Raw genomic sequence first — 12,881 nt, forward strand, 5'->3', positions numbered from 1 at the left:
TTAAATACTTTCATTTGTATGCGCATAACAGAAAGGTTAAAATCAGTATAATAATATTTAAAATGTTTTTTTTATTCCCTGATTACTTAGGTGTTTGAAAATATTGAGTGTGAATGGCCTATGTTTTTCATTTTCATGATTCTTGATGGTAAGTATTGACATTCAGTTTGTTGTTAAAGAATGCAATATCGTAGATAAATTGAGGAAAAATAACTTCTGTTGTTAAGGATGAACTGAACATTTGTCTAGAATAACTTTGAAGAAAGATAAAATTTAAATTAACATGATAAGTGCATCTTTAATGTCTTAAACTTCTTACAAGCTAGAAATAACTTGAGCCATATATGACAAAAAGAAAAGTGAGTTGAGTTATTTAGTAAGTGAATTTATTAGTTACAAAAGTATGAGATGCATAATTTAGTTTGTGTGTTAGTCAGCCAGTTAGATAATAAATTTAGTTCTGTGAATATTGAGTTAGTTTTGACAAAAGATTGAAAATATAAAGGTAGCAAACTAGTGAAGTTTGTTAGATGCAAGTTATTTGTGAAGTTAAACTTGCATTTGAACATTGGTTACACTAAATGTAGAATTTGGAACTTAAGAAATAAAAGATACATTATCAGTATCAAGTTGGTTGTATTTTTCATGATTATAATATTTTCCAAAAGAAACAAAACAATAATATAAATCATTACAACAACATTAAAAATTTAGGTATGAGCAGATGGTATTCATAATATATCAGAATTGAAGAATCAAAATACTTGTTCATAACATGGACATTTAAAAAAAAAAACAACTTGTTTTTGAAATTAGCACTAGGAGTCTTCTACGTATTTAACTGGAAACTTGCTGGATCAAGTTGCTAAAAATTACTCTTGAAAGGCCAGCTATTAGCAGAGCTATATATTTCTTTATGGCATTGTGAACAATTATAAGCTTCTTAAGTATACTTAAGTTAAATGATATTAGATTATCAAAAAATATATATGCAAATTTATATTATTCCAAATAGGGTTAAATTTGCCAGTGTTATCACCATCAGAATATCTGTAACTAATAATAGCTTAATTCACTGTTGTTAAAACTTAACATATATTATGATGAATGTATCACAGAATGTATCTCATTGCCACCATTTGAATAATACTAGTCTCTAATATATGTACCCTTCCAGAATTTTGATCATACTGTTGGTATAATGTATTAAATATATTTATTAAATTTGCAAGAGCATGACTGTTTTGTACCGTATTATCAATTATTTCTATTAAAATTCAGTTTTTGGTTAATTATATATAAATTTATGAAATGTCACCTCTATTGAAAGATTTTATTTTTCTCAGGAATATTTAAAGGAAATGAAGAGCAGGTAAAGAAATACCAGCATATGCTGCATCCACGCTTGAAGAGAGATAAGTTTGGAGGTAAATATTTACATCTTTAACTGTTTTAGGTGTGACTCTCATAACCTTAACATATTAATGAAAATTGTCAAAAAATACAGTTCAGTTTTTCATGTATGTGTATGTTGACTTAAATTATATATTAATGATAATTGTAGCATTGATTACCTTAATTATTGTTGAGAAGAGCAATTAGGATAGAATACCCTATATTTTAAATAGGGTGAAAAAAAATTGGATTATGCTATCAATGGGCACAGTGAAGGATATAAATGACAGCAGGAGATTTTATGAAGAGAAACCAATAGATTCCATGTTATCCCAAAACTTTATTATACTTTTCAAATCTGAATGGTTGGTTGTTGTAACAGATAATTTCTGTATACTTTCACAAACACTAAAATATTTTTTTTATTGTAATAGAAAATTTAAGGGTTCTAATTTTAGTTAGAAAAGGTTACAAGTACACAAGTTTTTATAAAAGTTTAACATGATTAGTTTTCCACAGATGCTATTGTACCTAAGTATTTCTATGTTCCTCCTGAATGTGTGGAGCATGAGAAAGCTGAACCAGGCTCCCAACCACGTGTCCCGAGCAGTGAAGGAGATGTTGGAAATCTCTTCATGATGGGGCAGAGTCTTTACATTATAGCACACCTACTGAGTAAGTTAACTAGATACCAAGAGGTTTTGTTTTCAATAGGGTATCTTTACCTCTGTTAACATGTATATCTATTCTCATTCAATACTACCCTCTATATGTAAAATTTTCACCCATGCAACAAACCTCAACTTCCACCTACCTCATGATTTATGTGGTTCACAGAATCTTCACATGTCAAGCATCATGCCAAGACCTCCACCAATAAGAGTGCTACACAGCCTCCTGAATCATGCAGATGCTATTTGATTCTATCTAACTATCACTTCATGTTAGGCAGTTGTCAACTGCAGATGTATTCAACATTGTGTTGCTCTTTAAATAATATTTACTGTTTTTTTTTGTTGCTGTTACATAGTTACATTTCTACAGTTTGTTCACTTGTTGTCTTCTGCAAAGTTTATTTCAAATTTCTGAAGTTCATGTCACAGCTTACACATTGTCTTAATAAGACTTTGCAGGTCATATTATTTTTCTCTTTTTAAGTGTATTTTATTAATTTGCTTTTTTTCCCCCCAAATGAAGAAAGTTGCTTTTTTTTTTAAAAAAAATCTTAATATTAAAATCACTCTGAGCAGTTAACACTTTTACTTCATGTTTTCTTGGAGAAATTGTCAGTGAAAATACTTCAATAAAAGTTGTGGTTTTTGGTCTACAAATGACTTGTAGTAGTTTGTGAAGATACATAAAACATATTAGAAATTATAGCATAGAAAGTATAAAAATCAATTTGGGGTCACAAATTCATCCAGTTCAACTGAGCATGTAGCAAGAGAGTTAAAGCAATTGTGTAAATGTTTTAAGACTTATTTTTTATGTCATTGTAGATAAAACAAGAATCAGGTGGTAATTGTTTTTTCATCAGATCAGATTCTTTTCGTGACCTAGCTAATGACTTATTACATGTATGAAATACAGAAAAGCTGCTAAAAATCTTACAATAATAATAATTAAAATTGATAATAAAGAGTGTTAGTTATGAGTAACATGCAAGTTACAAAAAAGTCTCTATGACCACACTGCACTATGTCATGAGTTCAGTATCCTCACTGCTAGTAATATTTTTGACATTGCAACTTATTCTTAAACTAAGTTTAAGAACATATATTTTTAAAGATAAAACCCAGTTAAAAAACTATTAATTTATTTGATCTATGGTGGTTGGGGAAAGAAATCCTTTTTTTTCTCTTTATAACCTTGCATTACTTTTTACAGTTGATGGACTTGTACACATCAATGAAATGGATCCTATTCGTCGCTACCTACCTTCATATAACAGACCCAGGAAGTCTGGAAGGTATTCTGCTTTCCAAGTAAGTTGTGTTCTTGGTAGAGTATGAGACTGTTCTCTGGCACTGGTGTAATTAGTTTCTAGCAATCATCGTTTTTTTACTGTTTTTCAGATAGTAAAAACAGGATGAGAAAGTGGGTGATTGAAATATGTACATACTGGTACAAGAAATATATAAAAAAATATCACTGAAAAAGTCGAGTGCAAGCAAATAAACAAGAAGAACACTTAATTGAAAAAGAATAAGGAAACCTTCAAGGTTATGTTTTGTGAAATTAAGGTAGATTTTGGTTTATGGAAACTTTTATAAAATGTATGAAACTTTTGTATGCACTGGGAAGCAACCTGGTTGAAGCAGTTATGTGTGAAGCATGTGATTTCCCTTTGTGTTATTTAAGTAAAAACTACAAATATAAAACATCAAGTTTCATTATAAACACAAATAATTCGTTTTTTACACACATACTGGTATCTACTGTTTGAGTATTTTTTAGTAACTTTATTCTGTATTAATAAAGAAGTTTACACTGAAAATGGTGATAACTGTAATATCCATTGTAAGTGGCAATACTTATTACATTACTAAAAAATAGTGGTGCAACACATTGATAGAAATGTGCCAGTTTCCACCAAATATCCATGTGAATTGTATTATGTACTGCTTTGGCTGTTTGATTCAGATACTTACTTTTACATATCCTACAGTTGTAATCAAGATGTTAAGAAGATAGAAACTAATAAATTGCCAAAGAAGATTTTTGTTTAGAGAATGCAACTGAGTTTGAATGTCCAAGACTTTTAAGCTCACCTTCCCCTACTCCAAATCAATACATCCAGAAAACTATTGGGTTTTGATACTCAGAATGGAAGTAAAAAAAAACAAAACACAGTCAGTAAAGCAGTGGATGCAACTGTTCATTTATGATTTGCAGAAAAAGTATTAGACTAGTATTTTGTACAGTCCTGTTTTAACTGCTTCAGAATCTACTCCCTTGTAATAGTTAAGGTAACCATGAATATCCTACTGTACTGCAACATTTAAGGAAATGTTACATTGATGGAGTATTTGGGGAAGATCTGTACCCCAGTTATAATAGTAGGCTGTATTGCATCATTTCCAGTAATAATTTGTGACAACAGATATAAATGCTTTGGTCAACATGGAACCCAAACTTGAATCCAGCCAAAGCATTCTGGAATATTTTGACTTACCTGAGAGACACTAAACCTTGTTACACTTGGAACTGCTTTACAAGAGACATTTTATTTATTTAACCAGATATGTAACAACTGTCACTGGGAAAACATTGTATGGTGTCAGGACACTTCTGATCAAAGCAAGCTACCTGTGTAGGTTAATACTAAAAATATAACTTGGTTATTAATATAGTTAATTTGATATCTCAACCTACTTAAGGAATGTGCAAAGGCATCAAGTAAAACTTTAAATTGTAGAATACATTGGTGTATCAGTTGGATACCATCACTGTTAACAGTAGTTTTTGTCTGCTAATTCTAATATCTCATGTTTTGACCAGCTTAGGAGATCTGGTGTAGTGATAATATATACATCCATGTGTGTTTGTATGTGTGTATATATTAACATTTTGATATTAAAATCAACATCAATGTCAGAATTTAATATAACTTAAAAACTTGTTTACTATATGCACCATCACTGATTCTCATTTTTTTTTGAAAAGTATAAAGATATGAGACATTACTATATCAAGCAATAACAGCTACTGTTAATTATATTTATATCCAGGCACGTATAAATTAAATAATTTATAGGCACAACTTCTGTGTTAAAATCCATATAGCATAAAGCATAGAAACTTTGTTTTTCAGATACAATTTCAGTTCATTAAAAATGCTAAACAAGTTTATTAATGGTAAATACACTGCAATATCTTTTTTCTTTTACTTATTGATGAATTTTAAATCAAACTTAATAATTGCAGATAAAACATTTGTAACTTATGTAATTTCTTCTTTTTTTTCCCCCATCTTCCTCTTTCAATTCCTAGGGCAAAGCAGCTGTAAGTATATTTTTTGCTGAAGCATGTTGGCATGTTAGCTTTAGCTGTTGTTTGCTTTTTAATGCAAAAGAGCCTACTTGTAAACAATTTTTGATGTAAAACCAAGTTTGAACATGTTTTATAATTTTTCATATAGAATTGAAATGCATGTATTACTGCTTTATTAAGGCAAAACAATTTCATGTGTTAATTATGCACACTTTCTTTGTCCGGTATTTTTCCACTTATTAAAACGTATCACAATTTAAGTTGTTATAGTTGTTTAAGTAATTAGATACAGAAGTCGATGAAAGTAAATATATACAGCTTTCAGATGATAAACTTCTGAGATTTTAGTAAACTAGAATAAGTAAATGGAGAAATAGTGTTTCAAATAGGAATATTTTGTAGAAATAAATTATATCAATTATTTCTCCGTTTCTCTATTGTTGTTTTGTATGTTATAAAATCTGTTCCAATACAAAAAAATTTTTAAGTAGTATAGATGTTGGATATACAAGACTGTTTAGTGTGAATATTATTATTTATTTTATGACTTAGTAATAAATGATTACTTTTCATAACAAGAGAGTTAAAAGTAATTATTTTGATGTTTATAGTTATACAAGTTTTGTTTAAACCAGTAAGAGTCGTATGTTGCGTATCTGGTGCAATTCTTTCAGTATTGTTGACACAAAGTTACTCAAATCTCTGGTATTTTTCATGTTACCTTGAACGAGTGTTGTTACTTTACAGCATCGCTTGTAGTTTGTAGGAAATTCATGCTTCAGTGAACAATGTTTAAATATTGAAGACAAGCAACTACAAGTAGTAGAAACAAGGTATAGTAAAAAAAAAAAAAAAAAAGTTAGAAATTGTGTGGCTGTTAGTTTAGTCATAACATGCAATATTTTAAAGTTATTTTTCAGTTTAAAGATAAAAAGAATAAGTTGTGTTGAAGGGTGCTCTAATGTAATTGCTACCTTTCTGTATGGATTTTGACAAAAAGGAGACAATCATTTAAAGTTCAGGATACAACAGTGGTAACCCATGGGGTCATATCAATGATTATTTCATTGATAAGAGTAGAGAAAAATAATTCTTTTTAACCTATTGGATTCTAAAGTAATCGAATCAGCCTGAAAGGATTTTTGACGAGAAAAAATAGAGATTTAGTTACAACTATGTTATCCTGTAGATAAATAATTTCTGTACATGTGTATGATTTGAATATATTATTTTAAAACAAGTGGATTGTGTGCTGTCCATTTTATTGTTTGAATTTATCACCAACAAGTAGTAGACACCAACTGTAGAAGAATTTCAGCCCCCATATACATAGAACCCTGTAATTTAGCAGGTAAATGGCAGTAAAAGACATGAAGTACAGCAGAAATAAGTAAGCCTGCATAAGCACAATTGTAGCAGTTGAAAGAAGTGTAGAGATTACAATCTAGCTACATAACCATGTAAGGAGATTTTGATAAATGGGTAAAAACAAAACAATAGCAGAGTTAAAAAACAGTGAACCAAAAGAGTTTGTTAAACAAGAACTAGAGGGAGAAAATCATAGACAGAGAAGAAAGAAAAACTAGAAATAGAGAAGGAATAAAAGCACAAAGGGAAGAAAAAAAAGACTGGAAATATAAAGAGAAAGCACAAAGAGAGAAAAGAATGACAAAATGTAGACTGAAAATATATAGAATAAGAGAACAAATTGAGATTGCCGAGCTCATCCAGCAGAAAACTATAAAGAACTCAAATAACAATGGGGTTGGGCCCATCTTACCCAAGCTGCCCAAGTATGTTGAACAGAAAGATGACATGGATATTTTCCTGAGGGATATGAAAGATTCCTCAAATTCAAAAATGGTACAAAGATGATTAGGTAGTTAGTCTCAGCAGACTTCTTAAAGGAAAAGATCTATAAGTTTGTACTTTTTGAATACTACTGGCAGTTGTATGCTTATCAATCATGGAAATAACACTTCCCTCTTGTGGCGCATTTTGCAAGTTTCTTCTGACAGCAGCATCCATAGTGCCAGTCATTCTTTCCTTTTCTCTTACCAGCACTATCTTTGTAAATAGTTCCAGCTACTTTATGTTAGTTTATGCTACAGCTTGCTGCTAATGGACTTGCACTCCTTTGCAATGTGTCCCATTGTATTACAAATATTAATCCTTTATGTTTGTTAACCTCCTTTCGTCTTTCACTCTTGCCTCTGGTTAGCCATTTTCAAATTTGACTAGATATTTTTAAATTTGTTAGTTATACTCTATCCATGGGCTTCCATATACTCTTCTGACAGCTTGATAAACTCCATCTTCTTTTGTTGCTTTTTCCTTTAGGAACACTGGTGCATCAGTTGAACACCTGATCATGAATTATTCTCATACTAGTAGGTCTGCCAGTGCTTCAGAACTATTTTCACACTTGACCCATGTCAGTCTGTCTAGTAGTGTATCACTGTAGATGTGCCACAAATTTAAATACAGTTTTTTCCAGTGTTGGTCTGACTTTCCTGAACCTCTGAAGGAAATCTTTGGTAAGTTCATATCTTTTCAGTAAAGCCATTTTTAATTTGTGATAGTTCCTGGCATCTTCCAACATCATGCCTGCTTATACCTAATAGACCTTTTCCTGTGATAAGTGAGCTGAGACAGATTGCCCGTATGACTTTATCCCAGTTCTGACTCTGGGCAATTCTTTCGTATCCCTTTAGAAAAGTATCCATATCAACTTTCTATTCATCAAATTTGGGTGACTTGGGTTGGCTGGCTTTGACTCTGTTGTCATTCTTTGGTCCTTCTTCCTTTGGTTGTGTGAATTTTGCAATCACAGTTTGTGCTCTTATTCTTTCTCTTTTAATCTCTCTTCTCTTTTTCTTACTTTTGAATTTGTGCTTTTATTTTTTTCTCTTTATTGCTAGTCTATTTTTCTTTTATTTTCTTCTTTCAGGTTTGTTTCCTCTCTTCCTGTCTACACCCTTCTCTCTAGTTCTTGTTGTTTAACTTAGTCTTGTAGTTTACTGTCTTTTAACCCAAGGTGCTCTCCTCTTTCTACCCATTTGTCAAAACCACATGACATGGTTATGTAGTGTAATTGTAATCTGTACACTATTTGCAGTGCGACGACAGTTGTGTATGTATAGGTCTACTTATTTTTACTGTCATTTGCATCTTTGCCTATTATCATTTACCATTGTATAATTCTGGCTGAAACTTGCCATATGTCAGAAAAATTACTTTCTGAGTAGAAATAAAATAGGGTATATAGTAAGTTAAATATAGGTGTGTTGAGCTAAATACTTTTCTAAAATAAATGTCTGTGCTTTCTTGCCAATAAATTTAATAATAAATGAATGGCATGCATTCCACTTGTTTTAAAAGTATATTTTTGAAACAAGTTAAATGTGTGTGTGTCTGTGTCTATATGTATTTAAAAATTATTTAAAGTATGAAGTGCATATTTCCATCTTAAACCCTAGTCAGTTCTCTTCTTGTCAAAAGTCCATTTAGGCCAATTATATTGCTTTGGAAATAGTTTAGATTGTCAACTGAATTCTCTCATTTCTTATTGCTATAGAGTGTCTGTATACTTCACTTGTGTTCTCATTGAGCTACTGCAGTTGTGTCCTGAACTTCCAAGGATTCTGTTTTTTGTCAATGTTTACTTAGGAGGTTCAGTTAATTACTTTAGAATATGCCTTGATGAAACAACTTATCAAAAATTTTGAAAGAGATGAGGAACGTCTTGCTTACCATTATTTATACATCTCTTACTTAGGCCTTCCAGAAGTCTCTATAACCTTGGTATCAGTGAATTGCATGCAACATTTGATAGCTTTGACATTCATGAACTACAAAAACAAGTCAATTATAAATGCTACTTTCACTAAGTAGTTATATATCTTACAAACATCATACAACAGAGACTCTACCATAATTAGATATTAGTAAATTTTGTGCATGTATTGTGACTTCCCACCAAGTTTAATATGTTGCTTTACTCAAGTATTTCTAATGTAAGTCTCCAAACTGTTGTTTTAATATAACACTTAGTGTTTGGGCAATGTGCTTCTTATGTCAATGGTATTTATCATTAATATTTTGATAACTTAGACTCAGAGTTATAACAGGCATTTTGAAAAATTCTATTGTAAAATTGTCTGGAGACTGCTTGTGAAACCTTAATTTTTGCCTGATATACAAGATCCATGGAAAGAGTTTTCTGCTATGAATCAAATAAATATACTATAATGTAATCATAAGTTCACTTTGCATGTCAATTTTTCATTTAAACCGTAATGTTTGTAAGAAGCTTTCAGTGTTGTGGAGAGTATAAACAGAGTATATACATAAGCATATAAAAGTAAATAAATTGACACCATAGAAGTGTAGTTGGAAGAAGACTCGTACCTTGTATTCTAAAGATGGCTGCTACGGGTATTAAAACAAGTTAAAAATAAAGTAGAGAACAATGTTTCAACCTTTTTAAGTCATCTTTAGGTTAATAAAGAGACTTTGCAAATGAACGTTGCTGGCCATGTCTTAGAGACAAGTGTGTAAACTGGTATGAGATTGTAGGGGGCGTTGCAGGTTTTACATTATTAATTAATATAGGTATGAAGATGTTAATTTATATTGGCTTAATTTTGGTTTGAGTTCTTGTATAAAGAGGGCTTGTTTGATTTTGCAATTGTTTGTTTTTCTTTCCCAAGTTGTTATGCTTTCTGTGGTTATGTTGTGCTTATTTGACTTGCAGTGTTCAAAAACATGTGAAGGTGTTTTATTGTGTTCTTTGAGCCTGGGTTCTGTTCTTCTGCTCATTTCTCCAATGTAGAGGTCATGGCAGTTGTTGCATTGTATTTTATACATAATGTTGGTGTTGTTTGTCAGTGTAGTTTTTACGTGGTATGGACTTTAGTTTTGTGCCTGGTTTTTGAATAAATTTAGTGTTCATTGGAATGTTATACTTTGTTGCATGTTTTTTTCCAAATGCTGGTTATTTTTCACAAATATTGAGAATATATGGTATGCAGCAGTGTGATGTTTTATATTTTGTTGTTCTTTGAATTTATTGTTTGTTTGTTTGTTGACTATGCTGTTGATCAAGATGTGTGTGAATAATTTTTTCAATGGTTTTATCATCTTGAAAGACTCTTACCTTGTGCTTGAATTTACAAAAAATATTGTTATACAATTCAAGTACTTTGTCGAATCATTTGGTTACAAAAAAAAAAAAAAAGAAAAACATTTTTCCCTCTTTCCCTATTCTGATGCTGTAGAATGGGAGTTTGAAAATCTTGAGTTGAAATATTATATGATATATAATGTTTATATTTAGTTTATTTAGTTAAAATCAGCACTATAAAACAATAATGAACTTAACCGAGAAGCCTGGTTTACTACATATGTAGTGCTAACCTTGTGATAGTTAATATTTTGCATTCATGCTCTTAACCTTACATAAATGACCCATTTATATTATAGACTGTGGGAATTGATATTCATGAAGAGATGAAACCAAAGGTGGCTGTGTTCATACACAGTGAATGTAAAGGCCTGTTGGTTTTAATGGGACTAGGGGGCTCTCTTCACCAATTTACTGAAGTTATGAATCCACATATTTAAAAATGCATTTTGAAATTTGCAAAATAATTTGCATGATGTCTCATTTTAATTTGCACAAGCTTAATTATTGTTAACAGAGTGCCAGACAAAGGTTTTATTTCCTAGAGACAAAGAAATATATTATTCATTGTCATGAGTGGGAAATCAGTAGTAAATAATCCAAAAAATATATTTTCTGGAGGATTAGATGTAGAAAGTTGTTGGTATATGAAAGTTTAAGAATGGATGAAATTTGTAGTTTAAATACAGTGTTATAATTTCTTATTTCTAACTTTATGTAAGAGAATTAAAACCAAGAACATTTTGTGTAGCTTTGTACTTTAAAACAAACAAATTTTATATTTTTGAATTCATTCTAAAAACCTTTTAAATTAATTGTATATATTTTCTTCTCTAAGTTTATTTCTATTTTGTGTGTGTGTGTCTTCTTAGAATTAATTCATCAGTTTTGATAAGTGTTTGTGTTCTATTCTGAAAGAAACTGAGTGTAATATTTAGTTCTTTTAAGTAGAGGGATGAAGAAAGGAAGAAGTGACTTTTTTATTTTAAATTAATTAAATTTATGGAAAGACTAAATGTATTCTTCATTTAAGTAGATATAACTTAACAATTTAGAATATGAAATAGATTTTTAGTATAGCCTTATTTTCAAATTATTTTTATATTTAACCCCATTTTTGAAACTAAACTCTGAAAGTAGTGAAAAGATAGAGGTCCTAAGCACTATTGTAATATTGTGCAATTTCTTTCAAGAGATATTAAATTTAAATCTATTATTAAATTTTATTACAAACAAGCATGCAGCCCATCAAAAATGATAGTGAAAATACTACTACCCCCACCCCTAACATCACATTTCATATCCAACTAAAATCAAATAAATCCTTTGAAATGAAGCTTGATCAAAAAACAGGCAGAAAGTGCAGTCAAGGCAGTTAAACATTAGTAAGTTCCTTTGTGAGCCAATCAAAATTAAGGTAATTCATGAAATTAATTTGTGGCATATTCATAGAATGATTATTGGTAAAAAAAATAATCTGATTAACAAATTCTAGCATATAGAAAAGCCACTGTATTTTGGTAACATTATATTCCAACAATGGCTTTTATATCATGTTGCTCAGCATCAGAAGTATAAACTAATAGCTGTTTAGTCTATGTACTGAATATATAAAATAAAATACATGAACAATAAAATTGCAAAATATTTGCTCATTTTGTAATTTAGAGTCTCCATTGATTTGAAGAGGTTTGTTTTTCATTTAACACATTGGTGAGGAAAACTGAAAATAACTTAATTGAGAAATGGTATGTTTAAAATTGAATTGGTATTCATACTTTCTTGGTGAATTTTATGCACTTGGCTCTGTGTTACGTATCCCACACTTGCTAGATTTAAGATTTCACAGCACCCCTCACCTTCATGGCTTCCTTGCACCCTATCACTAAAATGATAACAGGCAGACAGTAATTACACTATTTGACCTGCATAAATGCATGTTTGCTTTGGCTCATATTTCAGGAAATCAAGTGTGGCATGATACATACTAGCTTTTATATAGGTCAGATAGATTATTTTGCATATTGAGATATTGTTTAATGATATTAAAAGATGTAATTGAATTAAAATTAACTGTTTCACTTCTCTTATTATATAACATTTAAATGAGAGTAATCTGCTTCTTCTTCTTCTTGTTCATAGAGATTGTACTGTTCTTGAGTTTATTAATCTTCCATTTTCATCTCTCAAAAATCACAAGAGTTTAACTTGCATTGTAATGTGCTACATGTTTCTTTTTACCTTTACAAGGAGAAGCATCTTGTTCACATGGTTGATTATTAATTTCATCTGCTATGTCTTTTAGAAT

The 12,881-nt window shown here is 30.3% G+C and overlaps 1 protein-coding gene across 10 annotated transcripts in view; it reads left to right on the forward strand.

Moving 5' to 3' along the window:
- The window catches only part of LOC143230938 (putative phosphorylase b kinase regulatory subunit beta), a 98,267-nt gene that overhangs the window by 37,993 nt on the left and 47,393 nt on the right, over positions 1-12,881 (forward strand). For 8 of the 10 annotated variants that reach the window (XM_076465269.1, XM_076465267.1, XM_076465275.1 and 5 more), the window contains 5 exons: positions 91-148; positions 1,347-1,427; positions 1,915-2,070; positions 3,283-3,380; positions 5,389-5,400. In XM_076465269.1, the coding sequence (XP_076321384.1) occupies positions 91-148; positions 1,347-1,427; positions 1,915-2,070; positions 3,283-3,380; positions 5,389-5,400 (405 nt within the window). The remainder of the gene's footprint in view (positions 1-90; positions 149-1,346; positions 1,428-1,914; positions 2,071-3,282; positions 3,381-5,388; positions 5,401-12,881) is intronic. The other 2 variants (XM_076465273.1, XM_076465274.1) reach the window with 1 other exon arrangement.

Source organism: Tachypleus tridentatus, chromosome 10, assembly GCF_004210375.1.
Source record: "Tachypleus tridentatus isolate NWPU-2018 chromosome 10, ASM421037v1, whole genome shotgun sequence".
NCBI classification, from domain to species: domain Eukaryota; kingdom Metazoa; phylum Arthropoda; class Merostomata; order Xiphosura; family Limulidae; genus Tachypleus; species Tachypleus tridentatus.